We start from the raw sequence: 14,633 nt of genomic DNA on the forward strand, positions 1-14,633 counted from the left end.
CGAAAATAGTATTAGAATAAGTGACCTTCTGAATTTTCGTGTTGCACATTTTTTAACAAAAGAAAAAAAATGACACTTAATTTAAATATATTATTTTGATGCTAAAATTATTGATAAATATCTATTATATATTATGTATATTTTAATTTTAACTATAGAATGACACTTATTGTCTCATACAAACATCTATACTCACATTAGATACACTCATTTTATATATTAATACATTAATTCTATATTATATTCCTACTTTTATCTCACTTACAATAAATAAATAAAAAAGTCAACTCAAAATTCAAATTTACACTAAAGAATTTGAGTATAATTTGTTCTTATAATATTTGCATGCCAATACAGATCCCAATGATATCCAATTTTTGTGTGTGTATTTGAACAAGTCAAACTAAGAGAAAACAAACTTCATTTCAGTGATTTCTATACTTAAAAAAAAAAAGTCTCCTAATTTTTAATGGTAATTATAGCTCATACAAAATAAATGTACAAAACAAGTATCTTCCTAAAAAAATTAAATCAACATCTCAATAAACTAATAATTAAAAAAAGAAGAAATTAGGCACATTGCATTTAATTTAATTTAAACAGTGGATGCGTGGTGAATAAGCCATGAAATTTCATAATCTTTTCCTATAACATTGGCACATATAACCTTAACCAAGCCCTAGATCTTCATTCTTCAAGAACACCAACCTTCTTCTTTCTTTTCAACTCAAGAACATTACATCACACACACTTCTTTCTCAGATCTCCCTCACACGCTTCCTCTATCAAAAACACCCCACAATTCTTCCTCTGTAAGTCTTCTTCCTCAACATATTCCACCTTTCACCCTCAAAACCCCACATTTTTGCATCCCATTTTGTGGGATCCACCAGAATTGCACTGGATTTGAGACCCCGCTAAAAAAAATCACATTTTTTTTCCACTGGGTATGCTTTGTATGCGACTGTAGTGTGTAGTGCATTGTGGGCATCGAGTTCTCATGGCAATGCCATCGGGAAACGGGGGCATGCCGGAAAAACTGCAGTTTCCGGTCGGCGGTGGTGCTGCCAGTGGCGGTGGTGAGATCCAGTATCGCCACCAGCAGTGGTTTGTGGATGAGAGGGATGGTTTTATCGGTTGGCTCCGCAGCGAATTCGCCGCTGCGAATGCCATCATAGACTCCTTGTGCCAACATTTGCGTGTTGTTGGTGAGCCTGGGGTGTATGATATGGTTGTTGGTGCAATTCAGCAGAGGAGGTGTAATTGGACTCAGGTGCTACTTATGCAGCAGTACTTTTCTGTGTCTGAGGTTGTATATGCTCTGCAGCAGGTAGCCTGGAGGAGGCAGCAGAGGTTTGTGGATCCGGCAAAGGCTGGTTCCAAGGAGTTTAGGAAGTTCGGTTCAGGGTTTAGGCAAGGACAGCACAGGAATGAGGCTTCCAAGGAAGGCTATAATAATTCTAGGAATGAGGCTGCCAAGGAAGGTTATAATTCTAAAGTAGAGTCTTTTGGTCGCGAGATGAATGCTGTGGTTGTTACTGGAGGTGTGGAAAAAGGGACTCGTGTGATTGATAAAAATGGTGAACTTAACTCTGGTGGCAAGGTTGGGACCATGGATAACAATAGTATCGCATCTCCTGAGGAGAGTAAAGGTAAATAACGGGGCCTTTTGGAATATGTATGTATGGTTATATATATATATATATATTGTGTGTGTGTGTGTGTATATATATAGTATATATGTTTGTGTGTGTGTATATATCTATGTATGTCTGGATGTATGTATCATGGTTTCAGATATGGTCTCATATTTTGGTTTCTTGGGTAGATACTATTACAAACGATCAACTTGATGGCATTTTGAATGGCTCTGGGAATTTTCAAGGATCTCTGTCTAGCTCAGAATGTGAAGCTGTGGGAGAAAATGAAGAATGCACATCAAATTCTAAAGGTTTTTGTTACTGCTGACTGTGATTAAATCTAGAGGACACAGGACTATGTTTGTTTAATGCATTAGTTTTTTTTATATAAGTAAATAATGCTCAGATTGTGTCCTTCCCTTACTTGCAGTCACACACATAGAGTCACATTCCATTATAGGATCAGCATATAGACTTAATTCGCCTTTCACATTGATTTGATTATTGCGATTCATGTGTTCCAGGGAATGATTCACATTCTGTGCAAAATCAACATCAGAGTCAGAATGCTTCTACCATTGGAAAAACTTTTATTGGCAACGAGATGTTTGAGGGGAAGATGGTATGGTCCTTTTAATGTTAATTTGCTTTTGTTTATTTCTTGTTATTTCTTTTCTTCATGTCTAATACCTCATAATTTTTCTTCCATTCCTTCTTTTAACAGTCTATCTGTAAAGTGCACCTGTTTTTATATGTTAGGTGAATGTGGTTGATGGACTGAAGTTATATGAAGATTTAATTGATAGTGCTGAAGTTTCAAAACTTGTTTCATTAGTCAATGATATGAGAGTTGCTGGAAAAAGAGGACAATTTCAAGGTAAATGTACTGTGTGTCTCATGCTAGCATGCTGGGAAGATCTGTCACTGCTTTTTTTAAACTTTCTTTGATTGATATGCAATACTCAGTGACTTTGACCATATTCTGAAAGTTGGTGGTTTCGGTGAGAAATGACAATATACTGGTACATACTTTTCTGTCTTCCATTCTAGTAGTTAAATAGTTGTCAACAAAGAATTATTTGGAATTACCATGATGCTAACTAACAATTGTAAAGTGGTAGAAAATGGCCTTTGCTTAAACTGAGTCAAATACTTGTTGTAATATGCATTTTCAGACCCTTGTGCTTGTTGCGAACACACACACACACACATATATATATTTCCATTTTTATAAAATTTATCATAAAAAAACATCAACACCTTCAGAATCCAAGGTGTGATAGACAATACTTTCTTGAGTGAAGCTGATGATGCTATCCTTTTTATATTGGTTAAAAGAAATCTTCATCAACAGAGATGAGGTATGTGAAACATAAGAATAACATTGTTACCAATGCAAATAAATAATAGGAGGATAAAATATTTAAAGAAAATAATATCAGCCTAAAAAAGTTATTAATGAAGCTGTATATTTTCTTCTATATTTGAACTTGGAGAAGATGCATAATTGAGGGAGATCTCTTACCAAAATTCTGGTAATGTGTCGTGTATAATTCTATCTTGTTTTGTGTATACACTTATCCTGGCAACATTTTTATTGTTGCAATCTTGGCTCCTTACCATTCAGAATTCACTCCATAAAACATTGGAGGTCTTTTAGCTGTGTGGTTAAATTTCCCTTTAGCTTTAGTTGCGCTTCGTTTTCTTTACCACAAATTATATTCCAAAGCAGTCCTTCATCCATTCACCTTGCACGATTCCTATGGCCTAGATCTCCCTCTTTTTCCATGTCATTTTGTATGATGACCTGAGATACTTAAAACCGAGTGACTTGTGTATGGTATGATATGACCTTGGTGTGCTGTGCTAAAGTTGTATGAAAGTCTTACTTGGCCCCTCTTTGTGTTCTCACACCTGAGCATTCTATCAAAAACCACTTATCCTCTTAAAATTCTGTCTTTCAAGCAACTTTAAAGTTTGCATGAGCAAAGAAACATTTAATATGGTCTAATGTGATTTAATTTTCTCAACCTCTTTAACCTAGTATTTTCAAAGCAGGAAACTTCGGGTCCATGAATTGTCTTGTATGCTGAAAATTACAATTGTGATTATATTTTGACAATTGCCATTTGTATTTGTGTGTAATGCAAATTATATTTCTTATAAATGAGTAGGTTTCCACTTTCCATTTATGGAATGTTATTTGGTACTGAATTTACTAAAGAATGAGAGAAGAGGTCATTCATTTTATCTATAGGATGTAAAGAAAGGATGCTGCTTTGGGTGCATTCGTTACTATTGTACAAACCCCAGAATTTTCCCCTATATTAAGGAAATCCCTTTTAACATTCAATGAAGGCTGAGTCTCTCTGTTGTAAATCCATTTTTCTAAACTTGTCTTTTAGTTAGTACTCACTCAGAAGTATTGTATTTTTCAATTTTTTGGGACTTGGTTTCCAAAGATCTACCATATCATTATATATATATATATATTTTGCATTACAAGTGCTTCTCTAATGCAAATAACTTTCTTTTAATTCCTGCTAATTGCTAAAAAACAGGAAGTCAGACATTTGTGGTATCGAAAAGGCCCATAAAAGGACGGGGAAGGGAAATGATTCAGTTAGGTGTTCCCATTGCTGATGCACCACCAGATGTGGACAATGTAACAGGACTCTCCAAAGGCATGTCATCTCATCCAAATTTATTTTATACAGATCATTAGTATAGTTCGTATTTTTTTCTGTTTGCATCCATGTTATTTGTCTTTCACTACACTCTTGTAGTACAAGTAACAACTGATGAAGTTCCACCATGTTACTCAGTTACTAGGCCAAGTTACTGCAATCCTGCCCATCGATTTGTGTGCATTTCTTTCTAGAGTAGTGATTGCGGTTGCCTAACACACCATTTGAATATGACAGATAAGAAAGTAGAATCTATACCTTCTTTGTTCGAAGATATTATTGAGCGCTTGGCTGCCTCACAAGTGATGACTGTGAAGCCTGATGCTTGCATTGTGGATTTCTTTAATGAGGTTGCTTCTTCTTCCTTTGATGGGTTGGGGGGAGGGCAAGGAATTTAATTTATATTGGTGTAATATTTTTTTACATAACTAGGTATTGCAATCATCTGTAGGGTGATCATTCACAGCCTAATAGTTGTCCACCTTGGTTTGGAAGGCCTGTTTATATGCTCTTCCTAACTGAATGTGACATTACTTTTGGGAGAACAATCGTCTCAGACCATCCTGGGGATTACAGGGGTGCAGTCAAGCTTTCTCTTGTACCTGGGTAATATTTGTTAACCTTATCTATTTTTTATGCAAGTGCTTCTGATATTTTTGTGCATAGGATCATATTGGCATTATAGAAGCCAATTAAATTGTGATAATTCAATACAGAACTGTCTATACTCGACAATTTATTTGTATTACAAGTTATGGTTAACTTAGATCTAGTTGAGTCCATAGTAGGTATTAGATTCTAAATTCACTCGAAAACAAATCCTTCATTCATTGGCTTCATTTTCACTTAGATCTTTAATTTTTTTAATATGATACGTTAATAATATATTAGTATTGATGTTAAAGTTTGTAGTTGATAAATATATCTCTTGATGTTGAGTTAATCCATGAATTAAATGTTTGTTTCCAATCCAAATAAAGTCATGTGCATCAACAATTTAGTTTCTCTGATACACTGTTAAGATACGTTTTCGGTGGATTTGTATTTCTTTTTCAAAGATGAAATCTGTTTCTTATTATATTATTGTGATTGTAGTTTGACTCTGGTTATAGAAAGCATTTTTTCTGCCATGAGATATATGCCTGACAATATTTGCCATTGCAGTGTTACTATTCTTAACAGCCTTCTTGTTTTTTGAATAAGGCTTTTGTTGAACTTGAAAGTTTCTTTGCTTTTAGATTTGCTGATGGTTATTGAGGTTCATACCCTCATAAGCAGATCATGCTGCATAGTGTTGCTTGTTATGCCCTTTAATCTCATTCTATACTGAATACCTGAGAAGATACGTATTGTGTCATGTGGTAACCAGTGTCAGATACGTATCTATGACAGATACTTTTCAATTGCATTCTTTTAAGTAGTTTTTAAACTTTTATACCAATACTGATTATAATGCAACAATTGTTAAATAATTTTTTGCATTTATTATGTCTGAAAAGATTTCTGCTCATTTTTTATTCATGAATTCCCTTGTTTATACACTATTATAGTCTTTCATGTCCTGTGATTCTTAAATTTGTTGCGATCTTTCTCCTGATATGATCTATTTACTCTGACAACTGTAGGTCCCTTCTGGTGATGCAAGGGAAATCAACTGATTTAGCTAAACATGCACTTCCTTCTATTCACAAACAACGGATACTTGTGACCTTCACAAAGTCCCAACCAAAAACTTCTCTGCCAAATGATTCTCAACGACTTAGTCCGGCGGTGACATCTCATTGGGCACCGCCGCAGGGCCGAACTCCCAATCACATGCGCCATCAGTTAGGCCCAAAGCATTATCCGACCATTCCAGCTACCGGTGTACTGCCGGCTCCATCCATTCGAGCCCCTCCAAACGGTATGCAGACATTGTTTGTGCCTACACCGGTTGCACCTCCCATTTCATTTGCTTCACCTGTGCCAATCCCACTCGGTTCAACCGGATGGGCCTCGGCTCCTCAGAGGCATCCGCCTCCACGAATGCCTGTTCCCGGCACGGGAGTCTTCCTCCCTCCACCCGGCTCAGGTACCACTTCTTCACAACACTTGCCAGGTGTTGTATCTGAAGTGAACCTGAGCGGGGAAACTACTTCGACGGGAAAGGAAAGTTTGAAATCTAACCATAACACCATAAATTCTTCACCAAAAGGTAAAGTGGATGGAAATGTGGTAGGGAGGCAAGAGTGCAATGGAAATGCAGATAGAAGTGAGGGTGAAGAAGATGTTGTAGGGAAAGAAGATGAAAGCAATGACACAACTGATGCAAACCTTTGAGAAGGAAAGGTTATGAAAGGAAAAGGGTAAGCTACGAACATAACAAGGAGTATGAAGCAAATGTAAAGACCGGCAACATTCAACACGACACACGATAGAATACTGCAAAAGGGAGAACATGGGAAGGAGGCAGAACTTTTTGGTTCACTTCTTAATCCTTTGTTTGCTCCATTCCTTTTTGGTTGTTTTACTATATTAACTTTTACAGAGAGGGAAACCCATTCTTAATTCAGATTTTGATTTTTCCTAGCTTTGAATTATTTCATACATTTTTGCCGTTGATTATTGTTTGTGGTGATGTTTTCTTCTACTATTTTCTTAAGCTATTAGTTTGATGCATGCATGGTGACATAAAAGCCTAGGACACTTGAAATATAGTAGGAAAAATAAAAGCCGAGGACACTATCAAGAAGCTTAGAGAAAACACTAATAAACTCTCTCATACTTCATGGAAAATACCTTCACAAGTAGCAAAATTAGGATACTCCTAGTAGTCCCATAAGTGTTAATTTTAACCCAGCTTAGTGAAAGAAATTCCCATCTAATAAGAAGACGAAAAATTTTACCATCTCGAGATAAAATATTTTTTTCTTAACAAAAATATTGAATTTTAGTTTTATTGATAGAAAATAATGATCTCATTGAAAAATCACATGGTAGATACACTTATCAATAGAAAATAACTATCTTTTGAAAATTCTTCATTGTACTACTATGTTCATGTTTATAGCCTTATTTATACTAGTATTTATTATGTAATTTTATATTAAAGAATTTCATGTCTATGGCAATCAATATATTTTAAAGTAAAAATAATTATTTGTTTCTTTTTAAAACAATTTAAAACATGTATTAATTAAAGCATATTAATTTCTTTTAAATAAGATTTAAAATATTCTTTAATAAGTTTCTTTTCGTCATTTGAAAAGGATTCATTCACATAACGTAAATTCCTTAAATAATAAAATTACATCAGACATATTTAATTTGTCTTAATGAAAAAATTATAATTTTAGGTTTATTTATAGAAAATAGCAATCTCATTGAAAAAAAATTCTATATTGCATGGTAATTATTTTAGCCTTTGTGAAAGTGAATATTGTGAAGCTTACGGTTACTTTTCACTAAAAAAATTATTAAATAATAACTAAATTTAAAAATAAAAGTTAATTAGTCATTATATTTATTAAATTAAATACTATTTTAAAGACTACAAATTATTGATATTTAAATTAATTTTTATTATTAATAAAAATTTAGAAAGTAGTTTCTAAATTAGTTACAAGTTTTAACTACTAATATTTTAGATTTTAAATTAATCTTAAAGACTAACTTATAATATAAAATAATTATTAATTTATGATTAGATACTAATTTATAAAATTTTATTAATAACAAAAATTACTGTAAATATTAATAATTTTTTTAATTTATAAAATAATATCTAATTTAGTCAATATAATTACCGATTATTTGATCTTTAAAATTAGTTTCTTATTTAATGATTATTTTAATTTTAAAATTAATTTTTATTTAATGATTTATGTGGTTAAATATTAAACTTTCTTTCTTTGAAAAATGACATGGTTAATTTTTTAAAAAATTTAAAATTGTACCATGTTATAAGTATACGTGGAAATGTTCTCTTACCATATTATTAGTTTTTATTAGTCAATTTTTTTTTATATAAATAGGTTTTTTTATTAGTTTTTTAATTATTTCTGCTTCTTATAAATCCATTTCATTTAGTACTTAGAGTTTAATTTTAATATTTAACTATATATATTCTCACATATTCGACTCCAAGAAGAAAAACATCTAAGAAAAAGTCAATCCCTTAAATACATAAAATACTGTGAAATATTATTTTTTTACAGATTAAATAAAAACGACAGTGTAATAAAACCATATTAAATGTATATTTTAATTAAAAAATACTAGTAATAAATTTAGTAACATCATATTCAAAATATATCAAGTAAACAATAATTTAATAAATGTTGGTTAAATTTTAAATTCCAATCTACAATATGTAATAAAGAAAGTGAACATGACATAACTAACCTTTTTGAAAATCTCGTACAGTTAGGTTCCACCCATTTAATCTGGAGACAAGATCCAATGGTTAAGATTGAATCTTCTCTTCTTTTGAAACTCAAAAAGAAATCAAAGGGCTGAGATTGATTCTTTTAGATTTTCTTCTTGCTCTCACCGCAGAGAATCCCTCACCCGTTAAAGGTGGTTGTTGTGCTACATAAACTGAATTATTAACAATTTGTTTGTGTTTGTGTTTGTGTTTGAGAAGAAAAATTTCTTGAATATGGCTGCAACATTCTTCTCTCAACTGTCGCTTCTTCAATCCAACAACCTTTCTCCTTGTTGTCTTTCTCCTCGCATCCCTCAATCTCTCGCCAGCCGTGTCAGAACCTCCTCCCTCGGTGAGTGACCCAACACCATTTATCTTTGCAGATTTTGTTGATGAGTGTGTTCTGATGCGAAATTTTGGTTTTTGATGGCAGGGGTGGTTTCTGTGAGAAAAAGGGTAAGTGGGGTGGTGCCGAATGCTGCTCTGAATGCCTTGGAAACCAATTCGGATTTCCCCATTTCAGCTAAGAAGTCCATCAACCACCCCATTGTTGTTATTGATAACTATGACAGCTTTACCTATAATCTTTGCCAGGTTGGTTCTTTGGCACTTTTTTGTCATTCTTTCTTAATGGTGATTGTGTGGTTCTTTGGTTTAGTCTGTAATCTTTGCAAGGTTCTTTCTTTGTGTGATGAAATTTGAGGAATTGTGGAGGAGCTGAATCCGTTCTTGATCTTTTGTTGGATTCCTTCTTGATGCTGATTATGCGGTGAATTTATCTATAATCTTTGCGAGTTTCATTCTTTGTCGTTTGTGTCATTTGTTGATTGGTTTTCAAGATTGTTTCCTTTTTATTCTTTTAGTGCTTGATAACTACAATGTACTTTACTCACTGTATTAGGTTGAGAAAAGGTAGTGGTATTGTTTGTATTTGATTGATAATCCCTTCCTTTTTGTGAGTGCTGAAATTCCTGATAGGTAATGAATTTGAAGAAATGTAGAAGATCTAAATCCATTCTTAATTATTAATGTGATTCTTACCGGTGTTGGTTTGTTCTCAAGATTGATTTTTTTTTAATGTCTGATGATTAGCATCATGTACTTTTCTCACTATGTTACTCTGAGAAGGGGTGTTGATTGTATTTTTTCTGCTACTTTCTTTGCTTGTGTTCATTTGTGTAATTTCTTCAAGATGTTGGTTCGTACTCAAGATTCTTGGTTGTATATGTATGTTTAGGAGTTTGATAAATTTGCATTATTGTAGAAGACCTAAATCTGTTTAGTAGAAGTCCTGGGAGTCATTTTAAATGATTCAAATTTGTGAAACTTGTTGTGATGAAAGCAGTGATTTAAATTTTTGGCATGATTTGTGAAATAAGCAGCAAGCAGAGTTTTTCTAATTTCAAGCACTTTTGTGTTTGTCATCTGAAAAGGTTACATGATGTTTTTTGCTTGAGTTTTGGACCTCCTGCAATGATGGTGTATATATTTAAGAGGGATTTCCATAACAAGTTAGTTTATTTCATAAAATACGGAAATCTGGAAAATGAATCAAGTCATTCATTCCCAAAACTATTGGGAATGGATCTGAAACTTCCTCATCCTCGCCCCTTCTTTTCTGCAAACTTGATGAAATTTTTTCAAATGAGCAATAACAAGTCTGACATTTTACCCTCCTTGTTTTTGAGAAATATGCAATTAAGAACATATATGTGTAGAATCTGTTGTTGTACATGTGCATCTGTTTTACAAAGTGGCTATTCTAACATTGTATCATTTACATTTGAAGTATATGGGAGAGTTAGGATTTCACTTTGAGGTCTACCGCAATGATGAACTGACAGTGGAAGAGTTGAAAGGGTAAAATTATTTTTGCTGCGTGTGTCCTTAACAGTTTCTTATTGATGAAGCAGTTTGTGGGATAATGCATGCTCTTTGCCTAATCCTGAGGTAAAAGACTAACTATGCATATTTTTGTCTTTTGCATTTTGCATAGGAAAAATCCTAGAGGAGTGCTGATATCACCTGGGCCAGGTAAGGCTTGGATTCTTTAGATATTTTTTTTTTAATTTCTTAATTAAATATGCTTATGATCAATGTTTCATAACAGAAGCAACAACCAATAATAGAATAAACACAATCACTTACAATGTTCCATCCTTACAGGGGAACCTCAAGATTCTGGCATATCTTTGCAAACAGTTTTGGAACTTGGACCAACTGTACCATTGTTTGGTGTGTGCATGGGTTTGCAGTGCATTGGTGAGGCTTATGGAGGTGAGTTTGAGTAGTGGATGCCTTTAAATCCCTTTATTCACATACACATTAGGTGTATAAAAATGAGTATAAAATTCTCTTGTTATGTTTGTATGTGATTCATTGTTAACCTGACTTTCATTTTTAATGGCATTTAGATCTTTACCACATAATCTCCCTTTCTCAACTTCATTTATTCCTTTTGGCTGGGTCACTACAATAAGATCAAAACTTTCTCATGTTATCATCTGCAGGAAAGATTGTTCGTTCTCCTTATGGTGTCATGCATGGAAAAAGTTCCTTGGTTTATTATGATGAGCAAGGAGAAGATGGAGTACTTGCTGGACTGTCAAAGTAAGGTTTCTGCTTTCAATTTATTTATTCTATCTATATACTATTGGTGATCATCAGCAGCAGCATTCTCTTTGCTTTCAAGTTTCAACAGGGCTCTGACATAATTTTACTCCATTTAATTTGTATCATTTTCAGTCCTTTCTTGGCTGGTAGATATCACAGCCTTGTGATTGAGAAAGAGAGTTTTCCTGATGAACTTGAGGCAACAGCCTGGACAGAAGATGGTCTTATAATGGCTGCTCGCCATAAGAAATATAAGCATCTACAGGTAAAATCTTAATCTTCCTTCAGAACTTGTCTTATTTAGCATTGAATAAATGTTTTATCAATGTAAAGTGACTTGGTCTAAATGATTAAGTGTTCCAATAATACATGAAGGGAACATAAAAGGAGTATCCGGATATGAAGAATAACTAAACTGGGAGTACTGAAACTTGATGACTAATTTATGGGGTTGAAGTATTCATCTGTAACTGTTAATTCCTGGTCTTCATTTAGGAGAAGATAAATTCACAACATGATATATTTCTAATGCAATCTAGGAAGAAATCTATATTCTTTCCAAAAATAAAGAAATGTAGTGTAATCAGGTTCATTCTTGATATGGAGTTTAGTTAACATCATCCATGTGTTTGGCATGTATTTTATTACTTTTTTTCGTGTTATTATGAAGTAAATCAATGTAAATGTGTCAGTTTTCTCTTACAAATCCAGAAATTTAGAAATGTGAGAGTGCATAAACCATGAATTGATGAGTTCTCTTATAAATAAGCAAAATATATTATTCCCATTCTTATCACTTCTGTTACATGTCCTTCTATTTTCATGTTTTATCACATGCCTTATTCATATTCCTATTATATTTGAACTTGCATAATGCCTCCCTTCTCTTCACATATTGAAATTTAACTTTTGTGAAACTACAGGGAGTTCAGTTTCATCCGGAGAGCATCATAACTCCAGAAGGGAAGAAAATTGTCCAAAATTTTGTCAAGCTTATTGAGAAAATGGAGGCTGGTGGTTCTTGAAACAATATTTGATCTGTGCATAGAAGTTAAAATGTGGCTTTGAAGTTCTGCCGCAAATAAATAAAGATAAAGATTATTAGTTAAAATCTTTATCAGTCACAGTTTAGAATGTGATAGTAAGTAAATTTTGGTAAGGTAGAACCTTGACCTCATTGATTCATATAAAAGTTTGATTTTTACTTTCTCATATAAAGTTGTAAACTGCATGCTTCACCAGAGAAAAGGTTCCACCTAACCTTACCTGAAATAGAGAGGTTTGCATCTCCACTGGATATGAAAGCTAGAAAGGTATATGCTAGTAATATGAGTCATGTGACAGAGGTATAGATGTTTGTCATGTGACTTGTGTGCAAGTAGTTGAAAATTTCAACTCTAGGTAATAGTTAAACTTTATTAACTTCACTTTAAACTATAGTGTAAATTCCATATAAAATAAACAAAGTGTTTTGGTCTTCAAACGGAAGAAATCTCACCCACCAAATCTGAACATACTTAATTATCAGGTGTAGGACAGTGGGGTTAGATATCATTTATTGAAATGATAAAATTGTAAGACAACACTAAAACAAAACAAAAGCAAAAACAAATGATGATATAATATTATAAGTGTCAGAAAACATGTTTTTCTCTAAATTTTCCCTCCAATTTAGCAACACCAACTTGAACATTTATGCCGACAAAACTGCAGAAAAAGGCATGATAATATTTGTTTTATAAACTACAGTAAAGTAAATGTTTAACTTGTGTCAGTTATGTTTTCATATTATGCATGCATCAATGTGAAGGCAGAAACATTAGTAATATTTAACTACAAATTCAGCAGTTACAATGTTTAAAGGAAGAAAAAAAGAGAGTTACAAAGCAGAACTGAAGTCACAGGTCAGTTTGGAATCTCCACTAGGTGTGTCGTCTTCTGCCAGAATAAGGATTTTCACTTCAGTTTCAAAGTGCAATGTGAAAAACTAAAAAAGTTAAAAAATGAGAAAATAAAATAAAATAAAACTATAAGGTTTTCATGTAAGTTACCAGGTTTTTTTTTTATCGGTAAGAAACAAATAAATTAAATAGACTCACTTAAGAGGTGGTATAACCCTCGTACATAACAAGATATATAAAAACATCTTTTCCCATACTCAAACAAAACTCCAAAAGATTCGCCTACTGTCTATCCCTACACTACCAACTAAATACATCAGTAAAATCAAGAATCAATTCCGTCACCCTATTAGTAACTTTAAATTGAATGCTTACATACTAGAATTCTAGACACTAGTCAGAAAACGAGAAACATACATTTGAAGAGATCCAAGACCAAATCTTAACCTGTGTCAGGAGAAAACTTTTAGAATGATCAATCACTCCTCATTTATTACACCCTCTTTAAAAGAATACAAATTAGTTAATATTCTACGTTTTAAATTAATTTCTAAATCTTTTTTCCTTTTAAAAATAACATCAAATTTTATATTTAGAACAGAAAAACAATAAAATGGCGACTGACATTATTATTTCTATACAGGTAAAAAAAATCTTAAATTGTAGCTGTTAGGAGACAGTGATGACAAAAATGAGTGAAAATTTTAAGAAAGAAATGAATATTAAATAAGTAGCCATTGATTGGGCAACCAATGGGGGAAGCATGTTCATTCTATGGCCTTAATTTCTGGGTAATTTTAAAAAAAAGCAACATCTCTCTTCCATCATTCATCTTTGGTGCTAGCCAATGGACAAGTTGAGGTTTGAAATTTTACTTTTGTTTGTAGGTATGATAATGACCTTTTGTTATTTCTCATATAGGTACTTCATAACAAAGCTCACATTCACATTGATTCTTCTTCTGCTAATTAGTCCTTCTCTGCTACTATGTGAGGCCAAGTAAAAAAAGTATAAGGATTATTCATTATTTTTCTTATTCACATCAAGATTTTGTATTAAGATTATGTAACTATGTTAGAAAACATGTCCAATGCTGTTTAAATAATATGGAATGAAACGAAGATATTTGAGTATAAGAAAAAGTGATAGAAGTTTTATATGGATTGAAAACATGAAATGTATGAACAAAGTGCTAAATCAGAGACTGAAATCAAACAATGTTTTTAATAAGAACGCAAATAAGAAAAAGAAAAAGTAAAGAATCAAAAACAGAAGAAAAACGCATATTTTGTTAACACTAAAAAAACATGTGAACTTGTTTAAACATGACTATAGTTCAAGACACGAGGGAGTACTTGCTTTTGTTGTAATCAATATATATTAAAAT

General features: G+C 32.7%; 2 protein-coding genes across 2 annotated transcripts; both read left to right on the top strand.

The window, feature by feature from the left end:
- The first annotated feature begins 615 nt into the window (after positions 1-615).
- Positions 616-6,895, top strand: LOC137806130 (RNA demethylase ALKBH10B-like). The gene is made up of 8 exons (XM_068606093.1): positions 616-1,652; positions 1,829-1,951; positions 2,165-2,262; positions 2,400-2,517; positions 4,202-4,324; positions 4,565-4,677; positions 4,779-4,933; positions 5,953-6,895. Exons 1-8 carry the CDS (start codon positions 1,001-1,003, stop codon positions 6,644-6,646), a joined length of 2,076 nt encoding a protein of 691 aa, XP_068462194.1. The 5' UTR covers positions 616-1,000; the 3' UTR covers positions 6,647-6,895.
- Positions 6,896-8,916: 2,021 nt separating this feature from the next.
- LOC137806131 (anthranilate synthase beta subunit 1, chloroplastic-like) lies at positions 8,917-12,563 on the top strand. The gene is made up of 8 exons (XM_068606094.1): positions 8,917-9,084; positions 9,166-9,326; positions 10,522-10,592; positions 10,729-10,766; positions 10,899-11,009; positions 11,243-11,342; positions 11,478-11,610; positions 12,269-12,563. Exons 1-8 carry the CDS (start codon positions 8,967-8,969, stop codon positions 12,368-12,370), a joined length of 834 nt encoding a protein of 277 aa, XP_068462195.1. The 5' UTR covers positions 8,917-8,966; the 3' UTR covers positions 12,371-12,563.
- Positions 12,564-14,633: the final 2,070 nt, after the last annotated feature.

Source organism: Phaseolus vulgaris, chromosome 3 (genome assembly GCF_000499845.2).
Source record: "Phaseolus vulgaris cultivar G19833 chromosome 3, P. vulgaris v2.0, whole genome shotgun sequence".
NCBI lineage: Eukaryota > Viridiplantae > Streptophyta > Magnoliopsida > Fabales > Fabaceae > Phaseolus > Phaseolus vulgaris.